The 27,084-nt window shown below is 39.6% G+C and overlaps 1 protein-coding gene across 1 annotated transcript; it reads left to right on the forward strand.

Moving 5' to 3' along the window:
- The first annotated feature begins 10 nt into the window (after window positions 1–10).
- On the forward strand, window positions 11–21,372 carry LOC128737657 (roundabout homolog 2-like). Its single transcript, XM_053832334.1, has 6 exons — window positions 11–371; window positions 14,706–14,892; window positions 14,953–16,642; window positions 16,718–16,859; window positions 16,921–16,972; window positions 20,232–21,372. Exons 1-6 carry the CDS (start codon window positions 293–295, stop codon window positions 21,370–21,372), a joined length of 3,291 nt encoding a protein of 1,096 aa, XP_053688309.1. The 5' UTR covers window positions 11–292.
- Window positions 21,373–27,084: the final 5,712 nt, after the last annotated feature.

Genomic DNA, 27,084 nt, shown 5'->3' on the forward strand with positions numbered 1-27,084 from the left:
GCAGGCAGTAAAAATGTGATCATCGAAGAATAGAAGTGGAAAAATCAGTGAGCTTGTTGTTTCCCTTTCACGCCCACGCGTGATCTAAAGAGGCAAAAAAGCATACAAAAATAGTGTATCCTACATATCTGAAGTGAAAACAAATCACAGTAGAAGAGAAGATAACATAATAAAGAAGAAAACCGTGCATTTAAACCTCGTGATCAAAGCGAAGAGGGAAAAGTGGAATAATTTACACATCCAAAGGAAATCTCGGCGCAGTACAAAACCGAAAACGACACAAGCGGAAAATATGGATCAATGTTCGAGCCTGCTGGTGTCTGCTTTGTTCAGCACGATTATCCTCGTCAGTTTATATAATCCAGTTGAAGGTAAATATATGTGCCGCCCGTCCTGGCACAGCAACTACTCTAATGGTGGCGAATGCTTTCAAAGTCGTCCTTCTGAACAATTGCTATTCCAGCGCTGGCGTTTCATTCATAACTCTCTTATCCTCTTCATATAAGGTTTTGAAGCCCACCATCGGGATCCATCCACAAGGGAAAATGAAAAGATGAACCGTGCTGCAGCAGAGTACAGCTTCAGTACAGTCGCTAGTCGCCGAAAATCGATATTTTATCGGTGTGCTTTGAAAATGTGTGACAAAACAAAAAAAAAAGAACGTTAAGAGCGGAAAGCCGTGACAAAAGATTTGTCGAGCGAGACAATTTTTAGGGACTAATAAAGGAAGAGCAATTAGTCAGAAAGAGGCTTTTCCGGGCAGACTGAAATTATGCGCTCGAGATGGGCCTATTATGCTGCCGCATACAAGGTGCAAATTTGAAGCGAATTAAAATTCCATGAAACATCCTATTGGATCGTATTTGCTTCTGTTGATTTGACGTTTGTGGCATTTAGTTGTAGCATAAAAATTCATTGGCTTGAGACAAATTGATTAACATTTTGATACTTCCGCATTTGTGAAATTTAATTAGTATAATTGTACAAATTGTGTCTGATTTTGCTTAACTTTGATATCGATTTAATGAGAACCGGCGATTTTGTCCCAGTCTCTTCAAAACGGAGAATGAGATGGAAATGTCACATCGAATTAAGTATGCACTTATCTCTCGTTATGACTAACTAGTATTAAAGGGGACAGCGTTTATACTTCGAGGGGGTCACCTGTTCAATGACCGATTTTTTCAATTAGTTATTTCAGTCAGTATCCGTTTCTAGCATGACGGAGTCAAATTTTGTTTAAGATACAGCACGCATGGGTATTCTTATAGTAAAATAAAAATATCTCCTGATTCGTAATTTAGTAGCCGAGGTATTATCGAGATTAGAAAAAAAAACAACAAAACAAAATTTCGAAAGCCGAATATGCTACGTCAGTTCCGCGGGATATACATACTGTACGATCACAGAAAAACACCTTAAAATTTATTGACTGTATTTTGCGCAATCGTGGAGCTGCATACGAATGAAAATCACAACACGATTTCAAAGAAGACGTAAAAATTTACGTGATATGCGTGTCGTGAAACATCGACACCATAAAAACTTGCAGCTCGCAACCTACATCAAACTGAAACTGATGAATCTTTTTCATCATGATTATCCCAATTGTGAGGTGGTCGAGATGAAAAATACAAGTAGCAATCCAAGTACTAACCCTTTTGAATAAATTATCACTCCAGAAAACTGTCAAGAACTATGCCGTATAATTTGAGTATATATAAATAGCACCTTTCCATAATTAAAACACGATTAGTCGAAGAACAATATATCGACTGATTGTATACTGAGTTGTAGATAAATCATCGTTCGTTTATAATCACATGCTCACGCACATGGGGTAGTTGTTCCAATAGTTGTGGTAGTACCTATAGTTGCGCTAATATTCATTCATAATGTATATTTTCGTCAACAAATCATTTTAAATAAAACAATTACGTTTATCATATAATAGGAGTACTAGGAAGTATTAATGGTTAGACCACGTCTTTTAAAATCAATGCTAAATAATGATTTTCTAAAAACTAACACCATTGTAGGCGCAGTTGTAAGACGCTCATTTCTATAGTTGCGCATTATAGTGTCCCAAAATAGCACTATGTCAGAAATCCCGGGGAAAAAACCCCTCAAATGATAGCCTAGGGTGTCACAACAAAAATTTTATATGACGTCAACATTGGTTGACGCGATTTAGGGGTCGCACATTTGAGATTTATAAAAGGCATGTCTGGAGTCATATTTGGGTACAAAAATTTATTGAATTCGGCAAAAATTTAAAATTTTCGAGATTTCATTTAAATTAACGTCAAAACGGGGTATCTCAGAGTAACGTACGTATTTTTTTCCTTGTATCTTCGTATAGGACGTATCTTCAAATCTCGCTGAAATATTTACCATTTTATGAGAGAAAAGAATTTTTGATAAATCAATATCCCGCAAGCAATAATTGAAGCATATATCCCAGTGAACAACAAAGAAGGAATTGTGCTTGCGCCATTAATAGAGCATCATCCTACAGGAAAACGTCACACGAAACATACGCCAGAGAGACACAAAAATTTTTAGTGAGAAAGCAAAAACTTAGAGAATGAGAAAGTACTTGAGATATAGAATGAGAGTTCCCACTTACCCCGTATTCCCACTTGCCACGGGGTACCTTACTAAAACTGTACGAGAAATCGGACTTCAAATCAGAGTCAGACTTAGTCTTCAATTAGAATTAGACTTGAAACTGGACAAGGACACAAAATTAAATGCGAAACTTTATTTAAAAATAGGACTGGAATGTTTCGTCTTATTCTCTCACAAGTTTTAACTCATTTCTGTTCTGTACCATTTTTTTGTTTTTGCTCTCACTTTTCTTCTTTTTCGTTCCACTTTTCGCTATCGGTTGTTTTTGCTGTCCCATATAATCTGTTTCATTATTCGATTTTTCTTCGGTTTGTGTCCATTTTTCGCTATTTTTAATCCTGTTTTTGCTCTCGTTTGTTGTCATTTTTCGACTTTTTTTATTTTCTTTTTTCCCATTTTTCGTCGTCTTTTCTGTTCCGATGCCCCATCTTACCTTAATTTCTGTCACGTTTTTGGCTCCCTTTTACCTTTGCTGTTGTCTTCTGTTTTCCTCTTTATCTCTCCCGTATTACCATTTTTTATCCTCCTTTTTTTCTTCTTTTTCTATCCCATTTTTCCGCTGTTTGTCTCATCTTTCACCTTTTATATCCTGTTTGACCTTTTTTCCTTTCTTGGTCTCACATATTTTCTATTTCGTTTTCACGATATCTCGTTTTTCCTTTTCTTGTTTTCTCACCTCCTCTTTCGCTCATTCTTTTTCTATTTTATGACCGTCTTACCTCTATTAGTGTCGTGTTCTTTGCTTTTTTCTTTCTTCTATACGCTGTTTACGCTTTCTCTTTTTTCTATCCCGATCCTTTGTTTCGTCTTTTTTCCCTTTTACTGTTTTACTATTCCTTTACTATTTTCTCCTTTACTCCGTTATTATTTTCTCGTTTTCATCTGTTCTATTCCTTTTACACCATCCTTTTTCTGTTACGTTCTGTTTGTCTTTTCTATTCCGTTCTCTCTTCCGATATCATTTCTTCCAATTTTCTTCTTTTCTTTTCTCGTTTCTTAGACTCCCGTAATTTTTCATTTCTTTTTCATTTTCTATCCCGTTTTTCTTCTTTTCTTTCCATTGCTTTCTCGTTTTTTTTTCATTTTTATTCTTTAGCTTTTCTTTTTTTTCTGTCCAGTCTCCTTGTTTTGGTCCCCTTTTTCCTCCCACTTTTTCCTCTTCTTTTTCCATGTCCCGTTTTTCCTTACTTTCTGTCACATTTTTTCTTTCGTTTTTCTTAGCTTTCCAGAGTCTCTCTCTTTCTCTCGCTCTCGTACGTTTCCGTATTTTTCTATCCATTTGTCTACTTTCAGAACCGTTTTTCTTCGTGCTTTTTTCGTTTTTCTCCTTTTCTGTCCATTTCCTTTCTCGATTTTCTTTACTCTCATTTTTTTACTTTTCTGTGGTCCAGTTTCCCTGTTTTTTTGCCGTTCACTTTTTTCCACTTTTTTCTCTTTTTATATTACGTTTGCCCTCCCATTCTGTCACTTTTTTCTATTTCCTTCTCCTTTTATTCCAGTTTTTCTTCTTGTTCTGTCTCGCGGGATTTCCTCTTTTTCTAACCCCTTCGCCCAGTTTTTGGCACGTTTTTCTTCGTGGTTTTTTCTGTTCTTTCCCCTTCTGTCTCATTTTCTCTTTCTTGCTTATTTCTTTGAAAACCAGCCAAACATGGAGCACCGACTGCCTCTAGATCCATCAGTAATTCATCTATGTTAAAACTTACATTATCATAAGAAACTGTTTGGTTCATGAGATATGAGTTTTTGAATTAGATAAATATTCAGGAAACACGAATTTTTCCGTGATAGCTCAGGAACAACAAAAAACGTTATCATGAAAATTTTATCATCAAAAGACTAGAAATTAACAAATAAGAAAAAATATTTCAAAAAATTTCTATGTGACAGAACATGATTTCCCAACTTTTCCAACAAAGTTTTCTACTATAACTTAACTTAGAATTGGACTTACAATTGAAAATGAATATAAATTCGTTTTAATTTGATCTTGAAGCGGGATTTCAAGTCGGACTTGAAAGTTTTGGAAAATTGGTCATGAAATCGAACTTGAAATTGTACTTGAAGTTGAACTTAAAATCAAACTAGAAATTAGGCTTGGCAATGAACATGAAGTTAGACTTGAATTGCTTGAGGTGCGAATAAAGCTTCTTGTTCAAGAGCAAATTATAACTTGTTCCACTACCCCCGGTTTTACGAACGAGATTAGTAATGCAAAAAGTAGTAAGAAACACATACACACCTTCACTTTGTGCTGAACTCTGCTTTACCGACCATGAAGCCTCTAGCCGAGAATGGTTATAAGGAGGTTATAAGAATGATACTTGCTCGAGGTGCGAATGAAGCCTCTTGTCCAAGCTAGATTGGTTAAAAAATAGTAAGAAGCCTAGAAAAAGAGGGTGAAAACACCAACACTTTAAGCACGGATAAAAAGCAGTTCGCGCACTCTATAGCGAGACTGCAATAATAACGAAGTGCATAAAACACCTGGATAAGATCACAATAGAACAAAATGTTGGTGGTAGTGATATTAGTCATACAAAACAAAAAAAGACTTGAAATCGGACTTAAAGTTGGACATCAAAAGCCTTGGGTATAAACGTTTTTAAGACTTGACTCTTCTTTATCTACACAGACTTCGCTGCCAATTGTTAAACAGGACCATTACGGGGCTAATGCAACGGTCCTATTGACACTAGAAGCACCGCACAGCCGAGATTCGAACATACGACAGCTGGCTTGTCATGGTATCTCGAAGCTAACTGGGCGGACATGAACTGAATTCAAATTGCTCTTGAAATTATATTTGGAATTGAACGTAATACTAGACTTCAAATTGGATTTGAAATCAATGTTGAAATTGGGCGTGTAATTAGAATTGAACTTGAGCTTGAAATTTAGCCTGAATTGGTCGGTGTTAAGTCAGAGTCAGAGTCAGACCGAACCAAGTGACAAAACTCTGATTTTAAGAAAAACGCGTTCAAAGTTTGCTGCTCTGTAAGGTTTATAGCTATAAATCGTTCGAAATCATGTCATAATTCTGGTTGTTTGCAACATTTATGTAGTCTGATTAGAGTAAAAAAAATTCTTGATCGTTTACTGCCGTTTATTTTATTTTAAATTTTGCGACTTGGTCCGGTTTGATTTAACACCTACCAATTCAGCGAAACATGAAATTTAATTTATAACTGGACTTGAAGTAATTTAACAGGAAATACGGAACAGCAAAAGGATAAATGGTCTAAAAACAGGAGACCCGGAAGCAAAGGATAGAAAAGCAAGAGCAAAAACCTAAAAAACGATACAGAAAAGGATAATTTTACACATAATTTACTAATCACAAACATAATAGCAAATTAAATTACAATCTGCGGACTTCTGGGTTCTAGGTGCGACCAACAAAATTCAAAATGACCTTTAAATACAACCGCTGTCGGCATAATGGTTGTTTTGCAACAAGCGAGGCACGAAAGCAAACGATGCAGAACCGCCGTACGACACGACACTCAGTATAGAAGCACCCGGTTCTATAAAACCAGTTTGAAACCTTGACCAAAAATTTACGTATTTTTTAATAAAATATGGTGATACCATATAAACCGTAATACTTTGATAATGAGCTACCGTCCACTTAGCTGCGAAATAAAGATGGAAAATAAAAACAGAGATCAAGAGATACATTTCTCTTTGAAAACTTCGAAAAATTCACTAGTTTTTAATTTCAGACTTCGATTCTTCAGACTCTTACTTACTTCGATTCTACAGACTCAAGTATTCCAGTGCACATCGGAACAAACTCGGCGCTATAGAGCACCGCCCCTGTGAAAATATGGATTGCATACTTTCTGTATCTTTTACTCGGAAACTAACCAACGCAATGTAACAAACTTTTTTGTTTTGTTGGTAGATGTTATCAGTTACTTGCAGGTAAATCAACCTGGTAGCAATATTATTAAATGAATTTATTATTCAGGATGAAGGCGTGAAACACAGTAAACAGTGAAAATTAGTTATTTCAGAACTTCTCCTAGATTCACAATTAAACCGAATTGATTGCAGAATGATCTAACAACAAAATTAAAACTTTTTTCTTACGACTACACTTTTTCAAGTTAATACAGCATACAGCAAACCAGTTTTTAATTTTAGCTTTTCAGCTAAATCTTCATGAGAAACTGCAAGCCTCATGGATTTAATTATTTTATGGTAGTTTCCGTCGAGCAATGGAAAACTTATTTAGTTTTATTATTTCCAGCGAAGCGTAATAAATCTAATTGCACACCAGGTCACCACTTAACGGGTTACGAAAACCTCTAGTAGAGTAGGGAAATTATTTCTAACGAGTTTTCATGTACCTATCTTGTAGTTCTCTTAATTATTCAATTCTAAAGAGTGAACCACTGTGCATGAAATAATTTTGTAGCTATTGTTAGGAATTTGTGAAATAATGTGAAGTGAAACAATAATTTAGATACTCTGAACGAAATTATATGTCTAAAAAGTTATGAAACAAGGCTTCAGCACCAGTGAATCACAAATCAGTTTATTTCCCGTTATAAACGATGAAATAAGTTCAAATAACAACCAACCTAAGAATGGTTTTCTGAAAAACTATTTATCACTAGAAGAAGCTTCAGAAGATAAAACACGAAGTTAAAAGTCTGTGCTAGAAGCACAGCTGTTCCAAGCTTTAGCATGTCCCTGTATTCCGGCTATCGGATATAACGGTTATCTGCTTGGTATTTTCATAGCCGATAAATTTTGATAGTAACGGTTCTCAAATAACACCCACGGCCTTGGACCGACTGGATGCTGCCGTCGCCTGCAGAAGCTTATTCGAACTCGACTAGGAGATGGCTTCTGTGATTGAGCAATCTTGCCAGCCGGGTAAGATCAGTTGTTTGTTTGGAAGAGGACACCGAGCGACTTCAGACCGCCTCCCTAACCTTGCCCACTACTTGCATATCTTCTTCAAGTGAATAAAAAGTATCAAATATAATAAATTTTAGGAAAATAACCGAAAATTATTACCGGAAATCTTAACAAAAAAATCCACAACAGATGTTAGAATATTGGGTAAAAATTTGTAAATCTAAATCGGTTGAATCAAATGGGTTTCAAGCATGCAAAAACAACCGCACTGACGCTTGACATGTCTTGAAAAAGGAGCTAGAAACTCAGATGTGACAACCTATGACTACCGGTCATTTGAAATGAATGATATAAGGTATCTGAAAACATCTTGCATACTGGCAGCAGGCTTTGAAGAAAATCTGTTTCCGCAGATTTGCATACCCGGTGTGCGGTCGTTTCATCTCGAAGCTTCAATGTCTACGTACTTTCTCTATGTGGGCCATGCACAAACAGTCCATAATTCAACTCATCTAGAATGTTTGGTGCCATTTGTCCACCTATTTGTTCGCTATCTCACCGAGATTATTATTCAGAGACTCCGGTCCTATGTTGTGTGTCGTCTTCCAATCTTTGCTTTCGAAACATGTGAGTAAACATGCTAGTTGTAGCCGCCATATGTTAGAGACCACAACAGAGAAGATGAAAAAAACATGACAGAATAGGAGAAAAAGTTAAGTTGAGACGTGCAGTTCGTTGTACGATGACTAACGACGGCCTGGTTCTATACCAGAAAAGCGATACATCCAAATGAAATGCAGAAATAGAAAAAAATAAAACTTCTAGGGGGGAAACACAACTTTCAGGCTTAAAATATAAAACTAGTGTCTATTCATTCTCTGAAATATTAATAGTTACGGATAAGACCACATTCAGTTTTTACTGTTTCGCTTCCTTAGAGTAGGCCAGCCGAAAGTTACAGAACAACTCGACGATGAGGCGATTTAAAAAACGAAACTGAAAAAAAAAACGATTATACGTGAGATGGGCCGGAAAAAACCTCGTTCACCCTACTTAGAGAATACAGCCATACATCATAAATTTCGGCAATGCAATGCACTCTTTCTCTCGCTGGATGCACAGCACACCCACTTCACTATCGTTCCCCGATGCCGTGTTTCTCCTAGCGTCAGCCTTCGTTCGCTACGGGGTGTGCTCTTGACGCTGCTGCTGTCCCCGGCCCGGATGCTGGATGCTGCCTGGCTCTGCTGGATGTGCGGTGTCTGGTCTGATGGTGGCTGCTTTTGATTGCATGCTTGCGTCGAACAAATTGCTCTTGATGTTGTGTGTTTATGATATGATGAGGAAATTTCAATATTATGAATATGAGTGCTTCATCGCATGAGGCATGCATATTGAGTTCAACCAAGTGGCGAGACAATTTATAAACATACAAACACGGCGGTCGGTGACGCACGTGTGTAGGTGGGCGGCGGCGACGTAGGGAAGGCCACAAATGTTGTCAATGGAATTGAATTCGATCTAAAGAAGTTAGTTCCCAATTGAAGGCCAGAGATGCTCATTAAATATTGCATCATCATCAACCCTCTAATGTTGCATATCGAAGGGTAAACAGCAGGACCGTCGTAGGGTAATAAGACTCATTTGTGTACAGTCGAGGATAATGATTGAATTAGATCAAACTGTATGCGTTAGTTTACAATGGTTTACTTTAACCGACAGGGTGCCTACACAGTTGATTGGATCGATGTTATGCAAAACGATAAAACATTTTCAATCGAACGTTAATTTCAACAATCAAAAGTGAAAGCTGATATTTTGATATTTTAGCTTATCGCTTCACAAAGACTGCATTTAGCAAATAAAATAGTGATAACAAACCGAGACGCATAAGAACTCTAATGTGTAATGTGTGCACAGTAAACGAAGTTAAATTTGATTCGTTTCCTGGATTTAAAGGTATGGCGGTCGTCTATCTCACTTAAGACCAGATGAGATTCCCCAAGGTAAAAAAGCTTGAAAAACTAGAGTCTTGTGTTCGGTTATACGCACTGCAAATATCGGTTGTATAACGCTTCGTCCAAGACCATATCGTGGAGTATGGTTTCGCGGAATGCAACTAGAATGAAACTAAGGTTGACTGATCGAATATATTATTTTGTTTATACAAGGTTGAAATCACTAGTTCAAAAATTGTAAAATTTTGATGGCGTGTTAGTTGTAGTCACTTATTATTCCAATATACACCATAAAATTTAATGCGCATATGCTGCACAACTACGGATCCTGCTGAAAAGCTTTATTTTTTGGGATATTTTATTATGATCGCTTTAAATCCAATCGTTTGGGATGATCTGATAGTGAAAACTTCACTTTCTGGGTGATTCAGCCTTTTACGCAGCAAGCTTTATGCTTTGTAGCTTAGTAGAACAAAGCGAAAGCTTCATTAAATAATGGTGGTTGCCGTCAAGCAGCGGAAAGCATAGTTGCTTTTAGTGGTGCTTTCAGCAGAGCGTTATAAACCTACTTGATTTTATGGCCTTGCTCTTCATGAGGTTATAGAACCTGCTGAAGAGTAGGCCCCTTCATCGAAAGGTAGTTTTATAGCGGTCATCAGAAGATTAGTGGAATTTATAGTTTTGTTAGCGGTTATATGAAATTGGTCATGAAAACCACTAGAGTTGCTCAAATTGCTGCTTGGTGCTGTTTCAAGCAATCGTCTTCATTCAACATGATCTTGGTCTACTCGTCGTCAAATTCCTAGGAATCTCGGAAGTCACCAGTCGCTTGCTTCTAGCATGTTGAGTTCCATTGTTCATGGACCCGTCAGGGTTGTTGAAGAGAACTGTTCTCACTGCACACTGTCTTCAGGAATTCCCAGGGATTGACCGGCCTACCGTAACCTACCGACTTTCGCCAGATATTCGAAGGGACATGGGAATTTTTCAAGTAGTGCCTGTAGTTCTCGCTCACCACTTTTACTTCTCCATGAGTAGCGTCAAAGCTTCAAAAGAATTTCATAAAGAATTACCAGTCAAATAATAGCTTCGCGGTAGCCAGCGATTCCAAACACACAATTTAATGTACCACTTCTAATTCATCGCAATCCTGGTCACTACCGTAGAAGGCACGAGATCGTCCCTCATGTATACCCTTCAATCCTCCTAGCCCCGTTCTCTCTTAAGCATAGATTATCTCAGTCATCGTAAACTTTCTAACAATAATATCAGCGATATCTGCGAAGCCTGGGTTCTCGTTTCGATGGCGGCTAATCAGATCATCCTCTCAAGAGCGATGTCAAAAAGCATGCAGAATAAGCCGAGAGTCCTAAAGCCGTGCACAGAACACATCACCAGTGCTCGAAAAAATTAACAGCCCGAAAAAATTAAATATAAACAAATTTCCACGCATTTCCAGCAAATATAAAACACATTCAGCGCATGCAGTTTTACCACTGGTAGTATTCTTTTATCTTTTATGCCCATGGACATGACTACTGAGCTGCTAACAGTGTTTCTGTATCCCAGCTTTCTACCTTTCAAAAAAATTGATTCATGAATTGCAGTGCGAAATAATTGCTCGACTGTCGATTGCCTGTCAGTCAATTTTCTTTCTCTTGACTGATATTTCAGATCTCAAAGTTTAGTTTTTTTAAACTGCCTGCTTTTTAAACTCAATCAAAACGTGACTGAAGGAAATTAATGTAATTTCGTTTGCGTTGTCGACAGTTCAAAATGAATGAATGCTTCACAATTGATTTTATTCACTATTATCGAGAATGAATGAATGTAGAGAAGAACACAAACATGAACGCAAGTGATTCGCCCGAATCGTTCTTTTCAGGTTGGCAATGCTGAGTTCCTTTCATCTGTATGAGCAGAATGTTGAAAATGAGCAGTATATTGCATCAATTCAGGCGTTCAGTAACGCAATTTCCTATGAAGTCCGCTTGGAAACTCGCTACGAAACCTTGTGACAGCCGGCATAGCAGGAACTATTTTATAGGCGACGCTTATTAACGTTACTCCACGGTAGTCGCGGCAGAAGCAGTAATCGAGCCCATTACCGTTTTTTAGATGGGACAAACAATTTCATCCATCCAAATTGCCGGCAGCTCTCCTCTTCCCAGATCATGGCAATAACTCAATGAACCATTGAAAGAAGCCATTATTTATTTATTTCTGATTTTGATTCTATATACTTTTACACTTATTTGATACCAATTTCATAAGGATTCGATCACGAAAAGTGAGTGAAAAATAATTAAAATAATTCCACCCGCTTGCGGCACAAACCCCGAAGCAGAAAAACGCCGCTGGCAAAAAAAACACGATTTTCAGACGGCATGTACCTTTTTCTCGGAAACTATACAACGTATTGAAACAAACTTTTTTTTGTTTTGTTGATAGATATGTGGAGTTTTATAACTTTTAAGCTTTGTAAACAAATTCGATGGAGCAACATGGGTCTTTCCCAAAACGCTCTATAAACACAAACCTGTGGCAGTTCAGCTCGTTTTGTCTCCGTCATATGGAGAGTTCTGCTCAAATTGATACAGGTAATGTTGCCAATCGAGCGAGAAGTCAACGTTGCCTGCTGAAACGCGAGTGAGTCTGAGAAACACAGCATTCAACGCCTACGCCGCACCGCACACGCAAGCATGAAACAAACAGCCACCGTTGCTGAGTGCAGTCATTCTGCTACCTACACACTTGCACACGGACATCTTCACAGCGTCAAATAACTCCTGAGCAATCAGCTGCCCGTGAGGCAAAGAGACGCACTGGGATACAGGTTTTGCATTTTTTATTTTCTTCTTCATCTTTGCGCCCGAATTTACTCACGGTAGTGCGAGCGCCCGCGAGAGATCGACATCAGCAGTTCGGGTAGCAACGAAGAACGAGAGCGACGACCGTAGCTGTTAGCTACTAAACACACACTCGCAAAAACTCGTCGCAATGTATGGATAAGCACGAGCGAGAGTCCGAAAGGGACGCTTATGTTGGCGCGTTCGTTAGGATGAGTACGCGTGTGTGAGAAAACTAGGCCACACGAGTGTGGGCTTCGCAACACTGGATAAAGGATATACTGATCAAGTCTGCTTGAAATTCAACCGGCTAGGGATTTCTATCGAATTCATCTGCTGGCTCAAGACATATCTCACTATCCGAAGTCTATCAGTAAAGTTAGGTTCCACCGAATCGTTTAATTTCTGCAATCAGTCCGGCGTTCCACAAGGACGCAATTTAGGACCATTACTTTTCATAACTTACTTCAATTATGTTTGTGTCGTTATTAAAGCGAGATGCAAACTACTATATGCGGATGATCTGAAAATTTTCCTTGTACGATCTGTAGAGGACTGCGAACAGCTTCAAGACCTTGTTAACCGATTTGCGGATTGGTGTCGTATGAACAACCTTACTATAAGCGTCAACAAATGTTCAGTGATCACCTTCACTAGAAGTAAAACCCCAATCATGCATGATGATAGGATCGAAGAATTTCTTCTTCCACCCCCAAGCAAACTTGGGATTTATTATGCGCTTAGCTAAGAACTTCTGTACTTCTGTGATCTGTACTGTCTGGACGCTTTCTACCTTTCCTTTAGTACAATCCATTCTGGACACGGCCTCTGTTGTATGAAGCCCATACACATGTCTCTGGATTTCAAGAATCGAAGCTGTGCAACGGAGATTTGTTAGACATGTATTACGATTACTTCCATAGTCTGATCCAACGAATTTTCTCTATAGTCCTTTAGAAGCCTCTTTAGAAGTCTAGCCTTCCGACGGAGATCGCTAAGCATCTTATTCCACTACTCATATCATAACAAACTTTTTGTTCGTTTATCGGACAGTCAAATGCATATCTGATACTATATTGCTGATTTAATTACACTTGGTGTGACATTCAATTCAACTCCCGCATATTATTCTGGTTAAACTGATATAAAAAATGATATGCCTATGGATGGTCTGAAAACCTCGGTTCAACAGACATTGATATTTTTTGAAACGATAGTTCTACAATTGATGAAGGGACGGTTGAGGAAAGTAAGGAACATTTTTTGGAAAATGGAGGGGAAAGAATGGAAAGGTAAGGGGGGGAATACGTAGCTACGCTTAACAAATCGTCGTTGTGACTCCTGCCTTTTGTCCAATGCTGGAAGGTGCATGGGTCGAACCAAGCTATAATCTAAGATTATAAGATTATAATTCGAACCCACAACACCCGCCAGGGAACGGAGCCTTTCTCTAAAAACCCGCGCTGTGAATCGCGGCTAACTCGCTTGATATAGCTTGGTTCGACCCATTTATTTATATGTATTTATAGCTTGGTTCGACCCATGCACCTTCCAGCATTGGACAAAAGGTAGGAGTCACAACGACGACTTGCTAAGCTTAGCTACGTATTCCCCCCCCCCCTTACCTTTCCACTCTTTCCCCTCCATTTTCCAAAACAATTTCATTACTTTCTCTACCGTCCCTTCATCAATTGTAGAACCATCGTTTCAAAAAATATTAATAAAATATGTTTGCCCGCATTTCACGGTCAAGACCAAAAACTTGAGGTTGGTCTCTCAATAGACATGCCAATTTTTTAGAGTGATGTCCAAGACCTCTTGTTTTCTCGTTTTTACAAAAATGAAATCATTTCCTACATTGATTACATTGACATTGTTAGAAGTAAGGTATTCAAGTAGGTACTCACCCTTGTTTTCCGAGCTACTCCACATCGTACGGTGCGCATTGACCTCGCAGCGGTAAATTCACTGCGATAATATCCTACTTCGCACAACGACTATATCCTACTTCCTTCTAGTCGTCAGAACTACCACCGTAATGGACATCGCGTTGGGTAAATTCTGTAATTGTAAAAAAATGTTATTTTCTTACTTAACTGAATTACAGTCCTGGACTTGGACTGTGTACTATAATAGTATGAAATGAAATAAACACAATCGCATATCAGTCTCTTCTTACTAGCTATAAAAAGACGATAAACACCTCCAAACATTATTTTCTCAACACAATAATGCAATTATAGGCAGATGAAGTGAGATAAAAGAAATGAATTGTTAATCAATGCAAAATCCCATTAAGAGTTTCCAGATTAAACTGTCCTCAATAACTGCAGTTTTCCCGGTCCATATGGTTCCAATTTCTAATCCATATTTATTCCATCTCCTTTTACCATTCCAGCTCAACTGCGACCGCGAATACTGGAGCATCCGGCGGATGCCGTAGCTGCCAAAGAGGAACCCCTAACGCTCAACTGCAAGGCCACCGGTCGACCACCACCGGACATTACCTGGTACCACAATGGATCGCCGCTTGGATCCTCCGATCGGCGAGTGATTCTCCCGGAGGGATCGTTGTTCTTTTTGAAGTAAGATCATCGCTAAACTCAGCAATCAATCAGCAATGTTTAATCGTAACTACTTTTCAGGGTGATGCAAAACAAACGCGAACAAGATGCTGGGGTGTACCACTGCGAGGCACAGAATCCCGCTGGAGTGGCAATTAGCCGAAATGCAACGCTACAGATTGCCATGTTGAAGGATGAATTTCGGGCGGTTCCGAAGGATACAGTGGCGCTTGTAGGCGGACCGGTCATACTGAACTGTACACCGCCAAGGGGTATCCCGGAGCCGTCGGTTCTCTGGATCAAAGACGGAAAGCTGCTGGACATCAGCGGCAAGCGGCTATCCATGGTCGATTCCGGTAGTTTGATGATCTCGGAGATCCAACCAAACGACACTGGAAAGTACGAATGTTCAGCGCAAAGTATGGCCGGTACAAAGACCACACCACCGGTCTATTTGAAAGTGCTTGCACCACCGACGATTGTAAAAAGTCCTCACGATACTGAAGTGTTGGAAGGAGAAGGTTTTGATCTTCCCTGTGAATTGGCTGGTGATCCACGGCCGGTGGTGACCTGGCGTAAAGAAAGTGGCCGTCTTCCAGAAGGAAGATCGCGAAAGTTGTTGGACAATACACTGCGGATAGAGGACGCTCGTCAAGAAGACGAGGGAAAGTACATCTGCGAAGGACACAATGAAGGTGGTAATGTTACAATTTCCGTCTATTTGTACGTGTACGAAGCACCGACTTTCATGGAAGCACCTGTGGATGTCGTGATCAGAGAAGGTGAGGGAATCACCTTGCCTTGCCGTGCCAAGGGACGGCCAACCGTGCGGGTGTTTTGGGATCGGATTGACAAGACACATGTGAACAACAGTGGAAATAAACCCACTGCTATTCCGGAGCAGCCAACTCACAAACCGGCTGAAAAGTCCAAGCGAAGTATACTGTTAAGAGCAAATGAGAATCATGTGCGCTCCTTTGCGCCGGAATCGATTGGAAATTGGACGATAAAAATAGAACCGGTTTCGGAGAAGCAACTCTTTCAACTGCCACACACTTCTCGAGTCCAGTTAGTTCGGAATAAACGAGAATCTGTCGAATCTAGCATAGAGATGGAGGCAATCTCCAGTACTATTCCTTCTCTAGTCAGTAACAGCATAGTACAGTTTGAGGAAAATGGCGGTCTCACGTTGAAGGCTATCAGCAAAGCGGACGAAGGATGGTACGCCTGTGCGGCTATCAACGAAGCCGGTAGTATAGTGAAGAAGATTTTCATTAAAGTTTTGGATAAAGACGAATCGTTAGAAGCTCGCAAGGAGCAAATTCATACGTACGACCAAAGTCGCTGGGTTAGCGAACAGTTTATCGTTCTAAACAACGTGTTCACCATCTCGGCCAGTTCAATCGGAATCTCGTGGGACGTTACGGATAGTGCTACTAAAATGCCCTTACGTATGTACTACCGGGTTGCCAGTGAACCGATGGCTAATTTTCTGTACAATTCGTCCTTCGAAAGTCAAGTCACCGTGAGCAATCTGAAGGAGTTGATCCTCAACGATTTGCGACCGTACACGGAGTACGAAATTTTCGCCAGCATTCCCGAGGGACTGTCCGGTTCGGTTTCGAACATTCGGCGAGGAAAGACCCTCGATGGACCGCCGACGGCAGCGCCAACGGATGTGCGGGTCGGTGTGATCAACACGACGGCTGCCTTCGTTCGGTGGTCGCCACCTCCGGTGCATTTGCTGAACGGAGAGCTGACGGGTTATAAGGTTTGTTGAATGAAAAATGTTGTCAGTGTAATCGGATTGGAGTGAAAAAATGTGTTTGTTTTTGAATACTTTCAGATTCAGATAAAATCGAATGCCACAAATAAGGTGCTAGGGCAGATGGTTCTAAACTCGACCACCCAATCGGTGGTGATCAACAGCTTGACCCCGGGCGCGCTGTACATTGCCAAGGTGGCAAGTTTAACTGCTGGCGGCATAGGTTAGTTGTTAAGCAATGGATTAACCGCGTTAAATTTTATTGACAAGTGCTTTTCTTACAGGTCCATACAGTTTACCAACTCCCCTCCACATGGATCCGCAAAACATTGTTCGGTAAGTGCAGAAAGAGAGCGTAATCCTCAATTCGGTTATCTATTTAACTGGCCTAATATGAAAGTCAAGGCCTGCATAACGTAATTCTTTCGTCTAAGTTGCTAGTCCCAAGTTCCGTCGGTACCCAGTGCACAGTTCAGATTTTGATCCACCTCGCTCGCTGCATCCCCTTTTTCTACAGGATAGTTGTCCGACATTCGATATTCAAAACTAAGACAAAAGTTCAAAAACTCCTCGCACAAATCCAAGTCTCCCGCCCATAAAAGACAATCGGTGTGATTACCGTTTTGTACGAGATGCACTTTATACGGAGGCTCATATTATTCGACCGGAAACATCATTGAATAACTAACATTTATCGTAGCCATGATAAGGCTGATTTTCGTCCACAATTTTCCTTACCTCTTGTCGTTCAACAAAATCATACGCGGCTTTGAAGTCTGTGAATAGGTGATGCGCTGCGACTGCGTATTTCGGTTCGCGGAACAAACCCTTTGCGAGATTCGTTGAGCTTTTAATGGATTTCTCGCTTATCGTGAAAATTCTACTGGAGTTGTTCGCACGCCTCCTGCGCACTACTCATCTTATATCTGATGATCATTTCAATGGACAATATTTTGCAAATTGTCTAATTAGCGACTCTAATCACGGTCATCATATGAATACATATCTAATTCACATTGGAATGTACCACCATCAGGTTGTTTTATTCCAAATTGCGAAATACAAAACAGATATTTTCATCTATTGAGGTTTCTTGAGAGTCAGCATAGTTTGAGTTGCAAAACATTCGAATAATTGAACAAAGATATGGTTCATATGGGGTTTCGTCAAGGATGTTTGCAGTGCATAGCAGTCATAAATCTTATATATAAAAATGGATTTCTGTCGGGATGTTCCTTATAGGATCAAAAACTACTGAACCGATCGGCGTCAAAATTTGCATGTAGAGGTTTTTGGGGACAGGAAAGGTTTTAATGATGGTTAGAGACCCCTCCCCACACTAAGAGGGGGGGCTCCCATACAAATGCAACACAAATTTCTGCATAACTCGAGAACTAATCAAGCAAATAGAACAAAATTTGGCATGTGGGTGTTTTTGGTGACAAGAATTTATTCTATGGTAAATTGAGACCACTCCCCTCTTTAGAAGGAGAATTATGACTTCTCTCCCCTTTAAGAAGGGGGGCTTCCATACAAATGAAATACAAATTTCCTCATAACTCGAGAACTAATCAAGCAAATGGAGCCAAATTTGGCATTTGGAGGTTTTTGGAGGCAAAAATATTTTCTATGGTGAATTAGGACCCCTCCCCACTTTAAGAGGGGAGGCTTCTACACAAATGAAATACAAATTTCTTCATAATTCGAGAACTAATCAAGCAAATGGAACCAAATTTAGCATGTGGGTGTTTTTGTAGGCAAGAATATTGTCTATGGTGAATTAGGACCGCTATCCACTTTGGGAGGGGGGGGGGATCTCCTATACAAATGATAATACAAATTTCCTCATAACTCGAGAATTAATCAATGAAATGGAACCAAATTTTACACGTAAGTGGTTTTGGAGGCAAGATTTTTTTCTATGGTGAATTGAAACCCCTCTCCTCTTTAGAAAACGAGTTATGGCACATCTCCCCTTTAAGAGGGTGGGCTTCCATACAAATGAAATGCAAATTTCCTCTTATTTCGAGAACTAATTAAGCAAATGGAACCAAATTTGGCATGTGGGAGTTTTAGATGGCAGAATTTTTTTCCATGGTGAATTACGACCCCTCCCCCTTTTAAGAGGGGGGGCTCCCATACAAATGAAATACAAATTTTCTGATAACTTGAGTACTAATCAAGCAAATGGAACCAAATTTAGCATGTGGGGCTTTTGGGTACAGAAATTTTTTCTATGATGAATTAAGACCCCTCCCCTGTTTAGGAGAGGGGGCTCCCATACAAATGAAATTCAAATTTCCTTATAACTTGAGAACTAATCAAGCAAATGGAATCAAATTTGGCGAATTTTTTTTATGATAGAGACCTCTCACCCCTGTGTTAAGGGGATATGGACTCTTATACAAATAAAACAGAATTTTTTGCGAAACTCAAAAACCAATCGAACACGAGAAATTCGTGACTCTTCCATAAAACATTAGTCAATAACAATGCCACAAAAACTATCAATAGTAACACTAGATCATTCAGGGCGAGACGGCCGCGAGTGTTGCCGGCGACCCGCCGTCGGAAGCGCCGTCCACTGGGGGGAGGCAACTCCCCGCAGAAGTCACTACTGTCTAGGTTTATTTGTTTTCCTATGTCTACCTGGGTTTCCTGGAACGAGCGACAGCGAGTAAGGAGAGGATCGCGAAATGGTACTTTCCACAAAAAAGTTTTCCGTGAAATGGTACATTCCGCTTAAGGTTTTTCGCAAAATGATATTCGGCGAAATGTTGTACAATCGTGGCGAATATTACTATCCGTTTTCTGGCTATACAAGGAGGGGACAGGGGAGTTGTTTTCTACTTTAGTGTGAGGGAAAATTGCAAATTTGTATATTAAACTACTCATTCCTGGTAACTAATAAGCATTAACATAAGCAACAAATCAGCGTATCTGGCATTTTATAATGCACGTTGTTGTATATTAGCTTTTTGACTGCAAAGGTGTTGTAAATTGGCATCCAAAATTGTATTCAAATTCTTCGTGTCGGTAATTAGCTGTAAATTAACATTGTCAGCACTATAAGAAGGTTATCAGTAAAGTAGCTGTATATTTTGCCAAAATAGCATTTAAGTAGTATTTAAGGCGACTTAAATGCTTATTGGCCTACATTTGAATAGCATTGGTGATGCTTATTGGTTACCTGGGATGCTTTCATAGTTACGTAACTGCCAAAATGAATCATCTAAGGTTGAGCTCCTCAGAAACTTGCAAAACTCGAGATTGTGACAAAGATCATCCAAGATTCATGATTTATATACAACACAGGTTAATTTGTGGCAATACGAAGTTTGTCGGGTCAGCTAGTTTACTATATTTTAATCGTTCGTACTGATCTTCTCAACAACATCGCCGTATTATTCTTATCCATTGCCTAAATAATAAGAAATAAGCGTATTTGTTGAAACGGTCGCCATATAAGTATCTCATCTGCGGCTAAAACGGTCGCCATATAGGTAATTTTTTATGAAATTTGCATAAAAAACCTATAAGAAATAAACATTCTTGTAGCCGATCATGAAAATAAAATAAAATTTTCCCTTTTCAGAACGGACCCAACACCGAGTTACTGGATGTCGTCGTGGATGTCCGGCACAGTACTGGTGTTTCTTTGCGTGGGCCTCATCGGGGGAGCAGTGTTTGCCATATTCTGGGCCATCCGAAAGAAGCAAAGCGTAAAAGCGTCCTACCCTGGTCCTTCGGTGACCACAATCATTCCCGACAAGCAGCATACGCTTTGGTTGCACGGGAACACGCTAGTTAAGCCATCGCACTCGCTAGATCCCCCGAGCACGTCCGAGTACGCAGAACTGACGAACAATACACAGCATCTGAAGGCCAACAACTGCATTCCACCGGAGCCATATGCCACAGTGACCCTGCAGCGTGGTGGCACCGTTTCGGAGGAACCTTGCATGAAATGTGCCAACAGTCCGCAGTCCAGTGAATATAACGCACCAATGAGGGAACCAATCAACATATCAGATGTACTGCCACCACCACCGGACCATCCGTACGGTACATATCGTCCGCCGACGAGCATGACAATTCGAACCAATCCGGCTGCCCTGTCACCGCAGATGGTTCGTAAAAACCATGGCCCTCCCCCGATGCCAAATCGTTGGGACACAATGCCCCCACCCATTCCGAGCTTCCCGCAGAACTGGATTCGTCCGCATCACATGACGATGAACAACGCCGAAATGTACTCAGAAAATGACTACGAAAGTGGTTCCGTACTGTACGAGCAGTGCTACCGGCCGGATCAGATGCCCCCGGTCGTGCCACCTCCCAGCAACAGTAGCCATTTCTTTAGCCACGCCGGAGAACCAACGGAGGAATTCTACCGTCACATGAACATGGAATTCGCCGAAGATCTCGGTTTCGAACCGGCCAGTCCTCCGGCACCGTGTCCGGAGACCCCCTTCAACAGTAAATTCCTAACGAGCGGCGGCACTTCCGATAGCCCCGTCATATCGCGCAAAATCGGCGTCAGCACAAACCCTCGGGGACATCTGCAGAACAGTGTCTCCAGCACTAGTAACAACTACAGCAACAGCAGCCAGCATAGTGCCGGCCAGAGCTCCGAGAGCGACAGTGACAACCGGTGGGCTCCGGCCCGGACGAAACGGAGCAGAAGTAGGTCGAAAAGTAGCGATCGAAAGTACAATCGAACTCTAATTCGATAAAAGTCGCAACTCTTATTGCCATATATACTGAAACGCTAAGCTAAACTCTCTATTATACGTATATAAGTAAGTAATGCAAAAAAAGAAAATTTCACCTTCCTCTAGATAAGAAACCGCGGACTAGTAGCCGATCGAAAGTAAACAGAAACAACTCTAACTTTCTTAGTAGCATCATCTTTATCTCTAACAAAACAAAAACAAAACCAAATAACAAATCGTAATGGAATCCCTATTAGAGCTAATATGAAATATCCTTCACTATTCTCTCTCTCTCAAACACCCATATACAAACCCTTCATCTACCATTTCCTCTCCACTATCACTAGTCTGTAACTACAAACGGAGAGCAGAAGGTTAGATGAGAAACACGTAAAATCCGCTTGCGATTTATTTCTCAGCGCAGTAAGTTTCAAATTTTTGGGTGTGGAACGACAGAAAAAACCCGAAACCTACCGTTCCGTGCTCGGTTAAGAGTGTAATCCATCATTTTAGCTAGTCTAGCACGTGCAAACTAGCATAAGAAAACGACGCTTCACGAGGCTCAAAGTAGTGTTAGCCTTAAGGAAGGCTTGTTATAATACAAAGCATTAACTTATTTACTAAGCAACCCTACTAGAATACCCAACCAAAACCATTGTAATCACACTGTAACGAAATGTCAGCCCCCTCCCTGTGCAGCAGGCAAACGTGGCAAACATCACTCATCTCAGTGCTGCCCAGCCTCCGAGAGAGAAAGGAATCGTATTCCTGTTGGAAGCTTTGAACCGTTAGAGGGTGCCGACCCCTTGTTCGGCAGTGTTTTTCAATCAGGTCATACTTCTGTTGCTTTTGCTATTCTCTTTCTGGGAGAATCCCAGCTAACAATTTACCCAAGTAATAATTTAAGTTTTATTGCACTCTTATCGAGGTGTTAATGTCCAATTTTAATCACTCGATCCGTTTGTTGTCCAAATTCAGAGACAGAAAAGGGGTAAATGCTTTTTTTTAACTTTTAGCAGACACAATTTTTAAGGTAAATAAAAGTCCATCCCTAATCCACCGTAAAGGAAACACTGCTGAATAAGATGTAATAACAGTTCAATGGGACCGACCTTCTCCGGAGTTTAGACTGGGTTTTTGTATATTTTTTGGTTGCTTGTTGATATTTGAGCATTTGTAGAGATATTTTCATAAAAGTTACTATTCTTCACCCAAACGTTCCACGCCCAAATATCGTAGTCCGACACAGTAGCGTAGCGAAAATACTACGCACTAAAAACAAAGCTCTCAAAATACATATAGAGTAAAGAATCCGGAGGCCAGAAGCGAATACATAGTTATCCTAGCGAGACGAACGAGCAGTCAAATTGTGCCATGAAAATCAAGTGAGTTGGTCGAAACACGCCATAGATAAAAAGAAACAACAAATACTCTAAACACGAGACAAAAGAAACAAAGCGAAGGTGGTATGAATAAACTACACAAACAGGAACGCAATGCAGTGGACAAAGAAAGAGATCAAGGAAATATCATTGTTGGTAGTATAAATTGAATTACAACAAAGTAAAACAAATTAAAAAGCATGAACAAAGCGTTGCATATTTATTTTTTATTGCCATAAGTTGATACTGTAACATAACGCAGATAAGGCAATGTGAATGGAAGAAAAAAACAAGAAACAAACAAACAAACCAACCAGCATAAAACGGGCAGACATGTGTTCTTATTTTCGTGTTTTTGTACAGAGAAAAATGAAGTTGTTTTGTTTGAACGAATTGATCTTTCAGTTTCAAGTTTGATGTTTACAACCGAGCATGCAAATTCAAGGTAAATTGATTACTATTCAAAATTTTGACACACGAGAATAAAAATCAAAACATATGACACACAAATGACGCGAAAATATCAACTGTGATAAACAAAAACTAAAATAATGAAAACACAAATAATTGAGTAACTATATCTAACTTTAAAACGGGACGAAAGGAGGCAAATCCAAGTTGAATATAACAACAATGCACATAAGTAACACACTATCTCTTTTTCACATATACACAGACACATACACAAACAAGCAAAAACCACACAGCACACAACCGATACACAAACATTTTCTCACAGATAAGAGAACGAGTAAAAATGAACAGATGTTGAAAGCCACTCAAAACTCTGATCTCACCCCACAAAGATTTTTATTGCACATTATTGAAGGATATTACTAAGGAACGTGGTAAGAATGAACAAATTGGTAAATAAAAAATATATAAATATATATATATATATATTGAACAGCAGAACAATGCATTATAATTATATTAATTAATTTATTGCCTTAACAGTAGCTATTACGGGACATTAACAAGAACAAGTCGAACATTGGGAAGCCAGAATACAAAGCAGCAGAAGTATATGTATTAAACGCAATAATCCAAGCATAATCAACTTATTCATTATAGCATACAACAAACAAAATAACGTATAAGCAAAGCATAGAAAGTGAAGAAGAGAACAGAATAAACTCGAGAAGACTTATTTTACATTATTATTAGCAAATATCATTAGCGATATTAGAATCCTAGACGATAAACAAACAAACAAGAAAACAAAACAATACAAAACTTAACTATTAAACAGTTCAATTTTATTAACCAACAAACATCAGCAACCGCAGCAGCAGAAACCACAACAAAAAAAGAGAACAGAAACCGACACCCCAAATCGAGTAAATATTAATCCCTTAAGTAGCAGAACGAAAGGAAGGAAACTCACGCTCATTAACAATAAAACATCATTTCCTACGGTAGTTACTCAATCGTGCATCAAACTATGAGAAGAAAAAAATATAAGTAAAGAAAAAAATTTCTCTATTCATTCCCCACACATAGCGCATTATTCTGTAGTGTCATTCGTAGCAAAATCAAACAACACATAATATAAACGACAAAATATCGACCGAAGCCAACTCGCGACATTATACAATAATTTTGAACTGAAAACAGAAACATTCATTCCGAAAGTACTACATACTTGCTGCAAATCACCAAAGCCAAACAAAGCAGTTTCACACTATATAGTTTCGGTTAGTTTGTCTTCTCCACAAATTGGATCGGATGCAAAAACAAACAAAAAGGAAAATAAATAAAAACAAAACGCTTACACTCATCGCTGAAATTGCTTCGTAAGTGAGGAAGAAAATCCGCTGTACGAGCGGCGGATAATTAGGAACTAAACGCATCCACATGACATTAGAGGAGGGGAAGAGTACTATACACTAAAGTAAATTAAAAAAAAAACCTTTCAAACAAATGCTCGTATGTATCTCGAAGCCATATTAGCCGCATTTTTCGCTTGAAACGCTATCTCTATTGACAGAATAAAAGGAAAATAGGAAACTCGTAAGATTAGGTAAGTAGAGGAAACATTGAACAAAGAAAGAAGGGAACTCCCAAACACAAACACAGACACAGGCGGACAAAGAAACAAACAAACAAATAAAAAAAAGAAAAAAAAGTCATTAAACTTACAGAAGCTAGAACGGTTTGGCCATATTTTACTTTTAGTTTTGTGTTTGAGAAATTTTAGAGACTAGTTTTTAAAAAAAAGGAAATAAACAAAAGAACAGCAAAGAAAGAAATAGGGCGAATAAAACACGGAAACAAATAACAACCAACTAGAAATACAAATGAGCAGGTTAGCAGTTTTCCATTGAAATAAATTAACAAAGAAAAAAAAACGCACGCGTGTGATGTCTTTCGAAAGAAAATATCCGTGCGCGCGAGTTTACGGGACTTCGGCTGTTACATTATTCATAGAAAGCCGTACTCGCAGTGCCACTTTTACTTGGCCACAAAATTCTCTTCCACGAGTCGTGCTTACCATACCTCTCGTAGCTGTTTTAATGGTGTCATGGATGCTCTAACAACCCATTTACATCTATCTACTTTCGACTGTTCCTGTTGTTCTAGGATACGCTGATCGAGCTTGTGTTGAATCGCGTTATTTCGTCTGTACGAGACTTCCGTACGTTCGAATGTATTTTAGAATTTCGAATTTTACAAGCGACAGGACAATGAAGTCCACAAAATATCGACGTCAATAAGGACATGATCGTTCATAAAGTATCCACAGGCCCAAATATATACATAACCTAAAAAGTAAGAGCTAAGATTAAAAGTTATTTTCAGCACATCCCGGCTAATGTTACGGCGGAAGCTGCGATGACCGGTGACCGGACTCCAACTGCTATAGTTAGTCGGTCGATATCTAGGAGGAGTCAATAGATACCCCTGGAGAACCGCGGCATCAGACGGATTCTCTGCTTTTGCACATAGTTTGAAATCGTCAGCAAACGAGCTGCGGACTTTTAAAAGCAGGAAACTGACGTCGTTGAAGTAGATCACGAAAAACCAAAGGTCCACGATAAGTACTTTATTTAGAAACTATCCATGGTTCCGCTGGAGCATTTCTTAAAACTCGGCATTAGCGACATCGAATTTGTCATTTGTCGAGGCACAGATGTCGATTAAAGTGTGTTGAATGACTTGCCCTCAACATGCCTATACTTTTCTTCTTCATCTTAGTATATTTACGTCGTGTCCTGCCTTAGGGATACTACACTGCCATAATCCTACATGTGACATATTTTCAGGTAATTCCAGTTAGAAGAAAAATATGGGAAGTATATCGTGCATTCATTATTCATAAAACAACGTTAAGGTATGAAATAGAGAGAGTTACCTAGCAGAAGTGTTAAATACAGCTCTCAAGCCCCTATCTAGCGCCTCCTCGAAGTTCTAAGTCAAACGATGACTATACCTGGAAAGACTTAATGACAATGTCGATTCGGCGGGGATTCCTTTCCTCCTGCGACGGGGTTCCCACAGCCGATGCATGAACGGCGAGCGCGATAGCGAACACTAGCTTTACTCAAACACTTACCGACAGAAAACCTAACATGAACCTAGTGGTGAGCACGGTTGCCAATAAAAACACAAAAACCAATTATTTCCACTCGCCAGTGAAATTGCAAGGCTATTCCCACTGCGTCCATTATTTTAAACTATTGTGGTATGCCCCGTTTATCTATCCCGAAAGCTATACCTAAGATGGTAAATCTATCAGCAGGATGTAGGTAGGTACCGCAACTCCGGTAAGGTATCATACCGAACCTCTCATATACAACGAACAACGAAAATAAAAATACGCAGCAGATTAATCAATATAAGACACAGCAAAGAACAAGGAAACGATTAACGGATAACGATTGGTAACATGGTATCTGCAACATCCGAACTCTCCATAAACCGGCACGAGCTGGCTTGTTCACTCGAAAGCTACATCGACTCGCAGTTGAGATCGCTACTATTCAGGAAGTTCGGTGACCAAATTCCGCATAAAGAGAGTTCCGTGCATCAAACACTATTGCAGGCACTTCTTTGAAGTACCACATCTGCTACAGTGTCGGTACAAAGGTAGAACATGGAGTTGGGTTGGCAAAGCAAAAGCAGCGAGTTATCCAGTGGCGGCCCGCAGATGACTGTATGTGTGTTGAGAATTTAGGGAAAATTCTATTACAACAGCCTAATTAACGCATACGCATCGACAAAGGAGTACAATTTGCACACTCATTATCTGTTTGTGGACTTTGAGGCTGCATATGATTTAGTCAAACGAAATGAGCTTTGGCAGATAATGCCAGAACATGGGTTTCAGATAAAACTACGTAGATTCATG

The sequence above is a fragment of the Sabethes cyaneus genome, chromosome 2, assembly GCF_943734655.1.
Source record: "Sabethes cyaneus chromosome 2, idSabCyanKW18_F2, whole genome shotgun sequence".
Lineage (NCBI taxonomy): Eukaryota > Metazoa > Arthropoda > Insecta > Diptera > Culicidae > Sabethes > Sabethes cyaneus.

Bases quoted from the DNA above. Each gene is read 5' to 3' on its own strand.
- LOC128737657 (XM_053832334.1), top strand. From the start codon at position 293: ATGGATCAATGTTCGAGCCTGCTGGTGTCTGCTTTGTTCAGCACGATT. The intron at 16,643-16,717 runs GTTTGTTGAATG...GAATACTTTCAG, and splicing joins GAGAGCTGACGGGTTATAAG to ATTCAGATAAAATCGAATGC. The intron at 16,860-16,920 runs GTTAGTTGTTAA...CTTTTCTTACAG, and splicing joins TTTAACTGCTGGCGGCATAG to GTCCATACAGTTTACCAACT.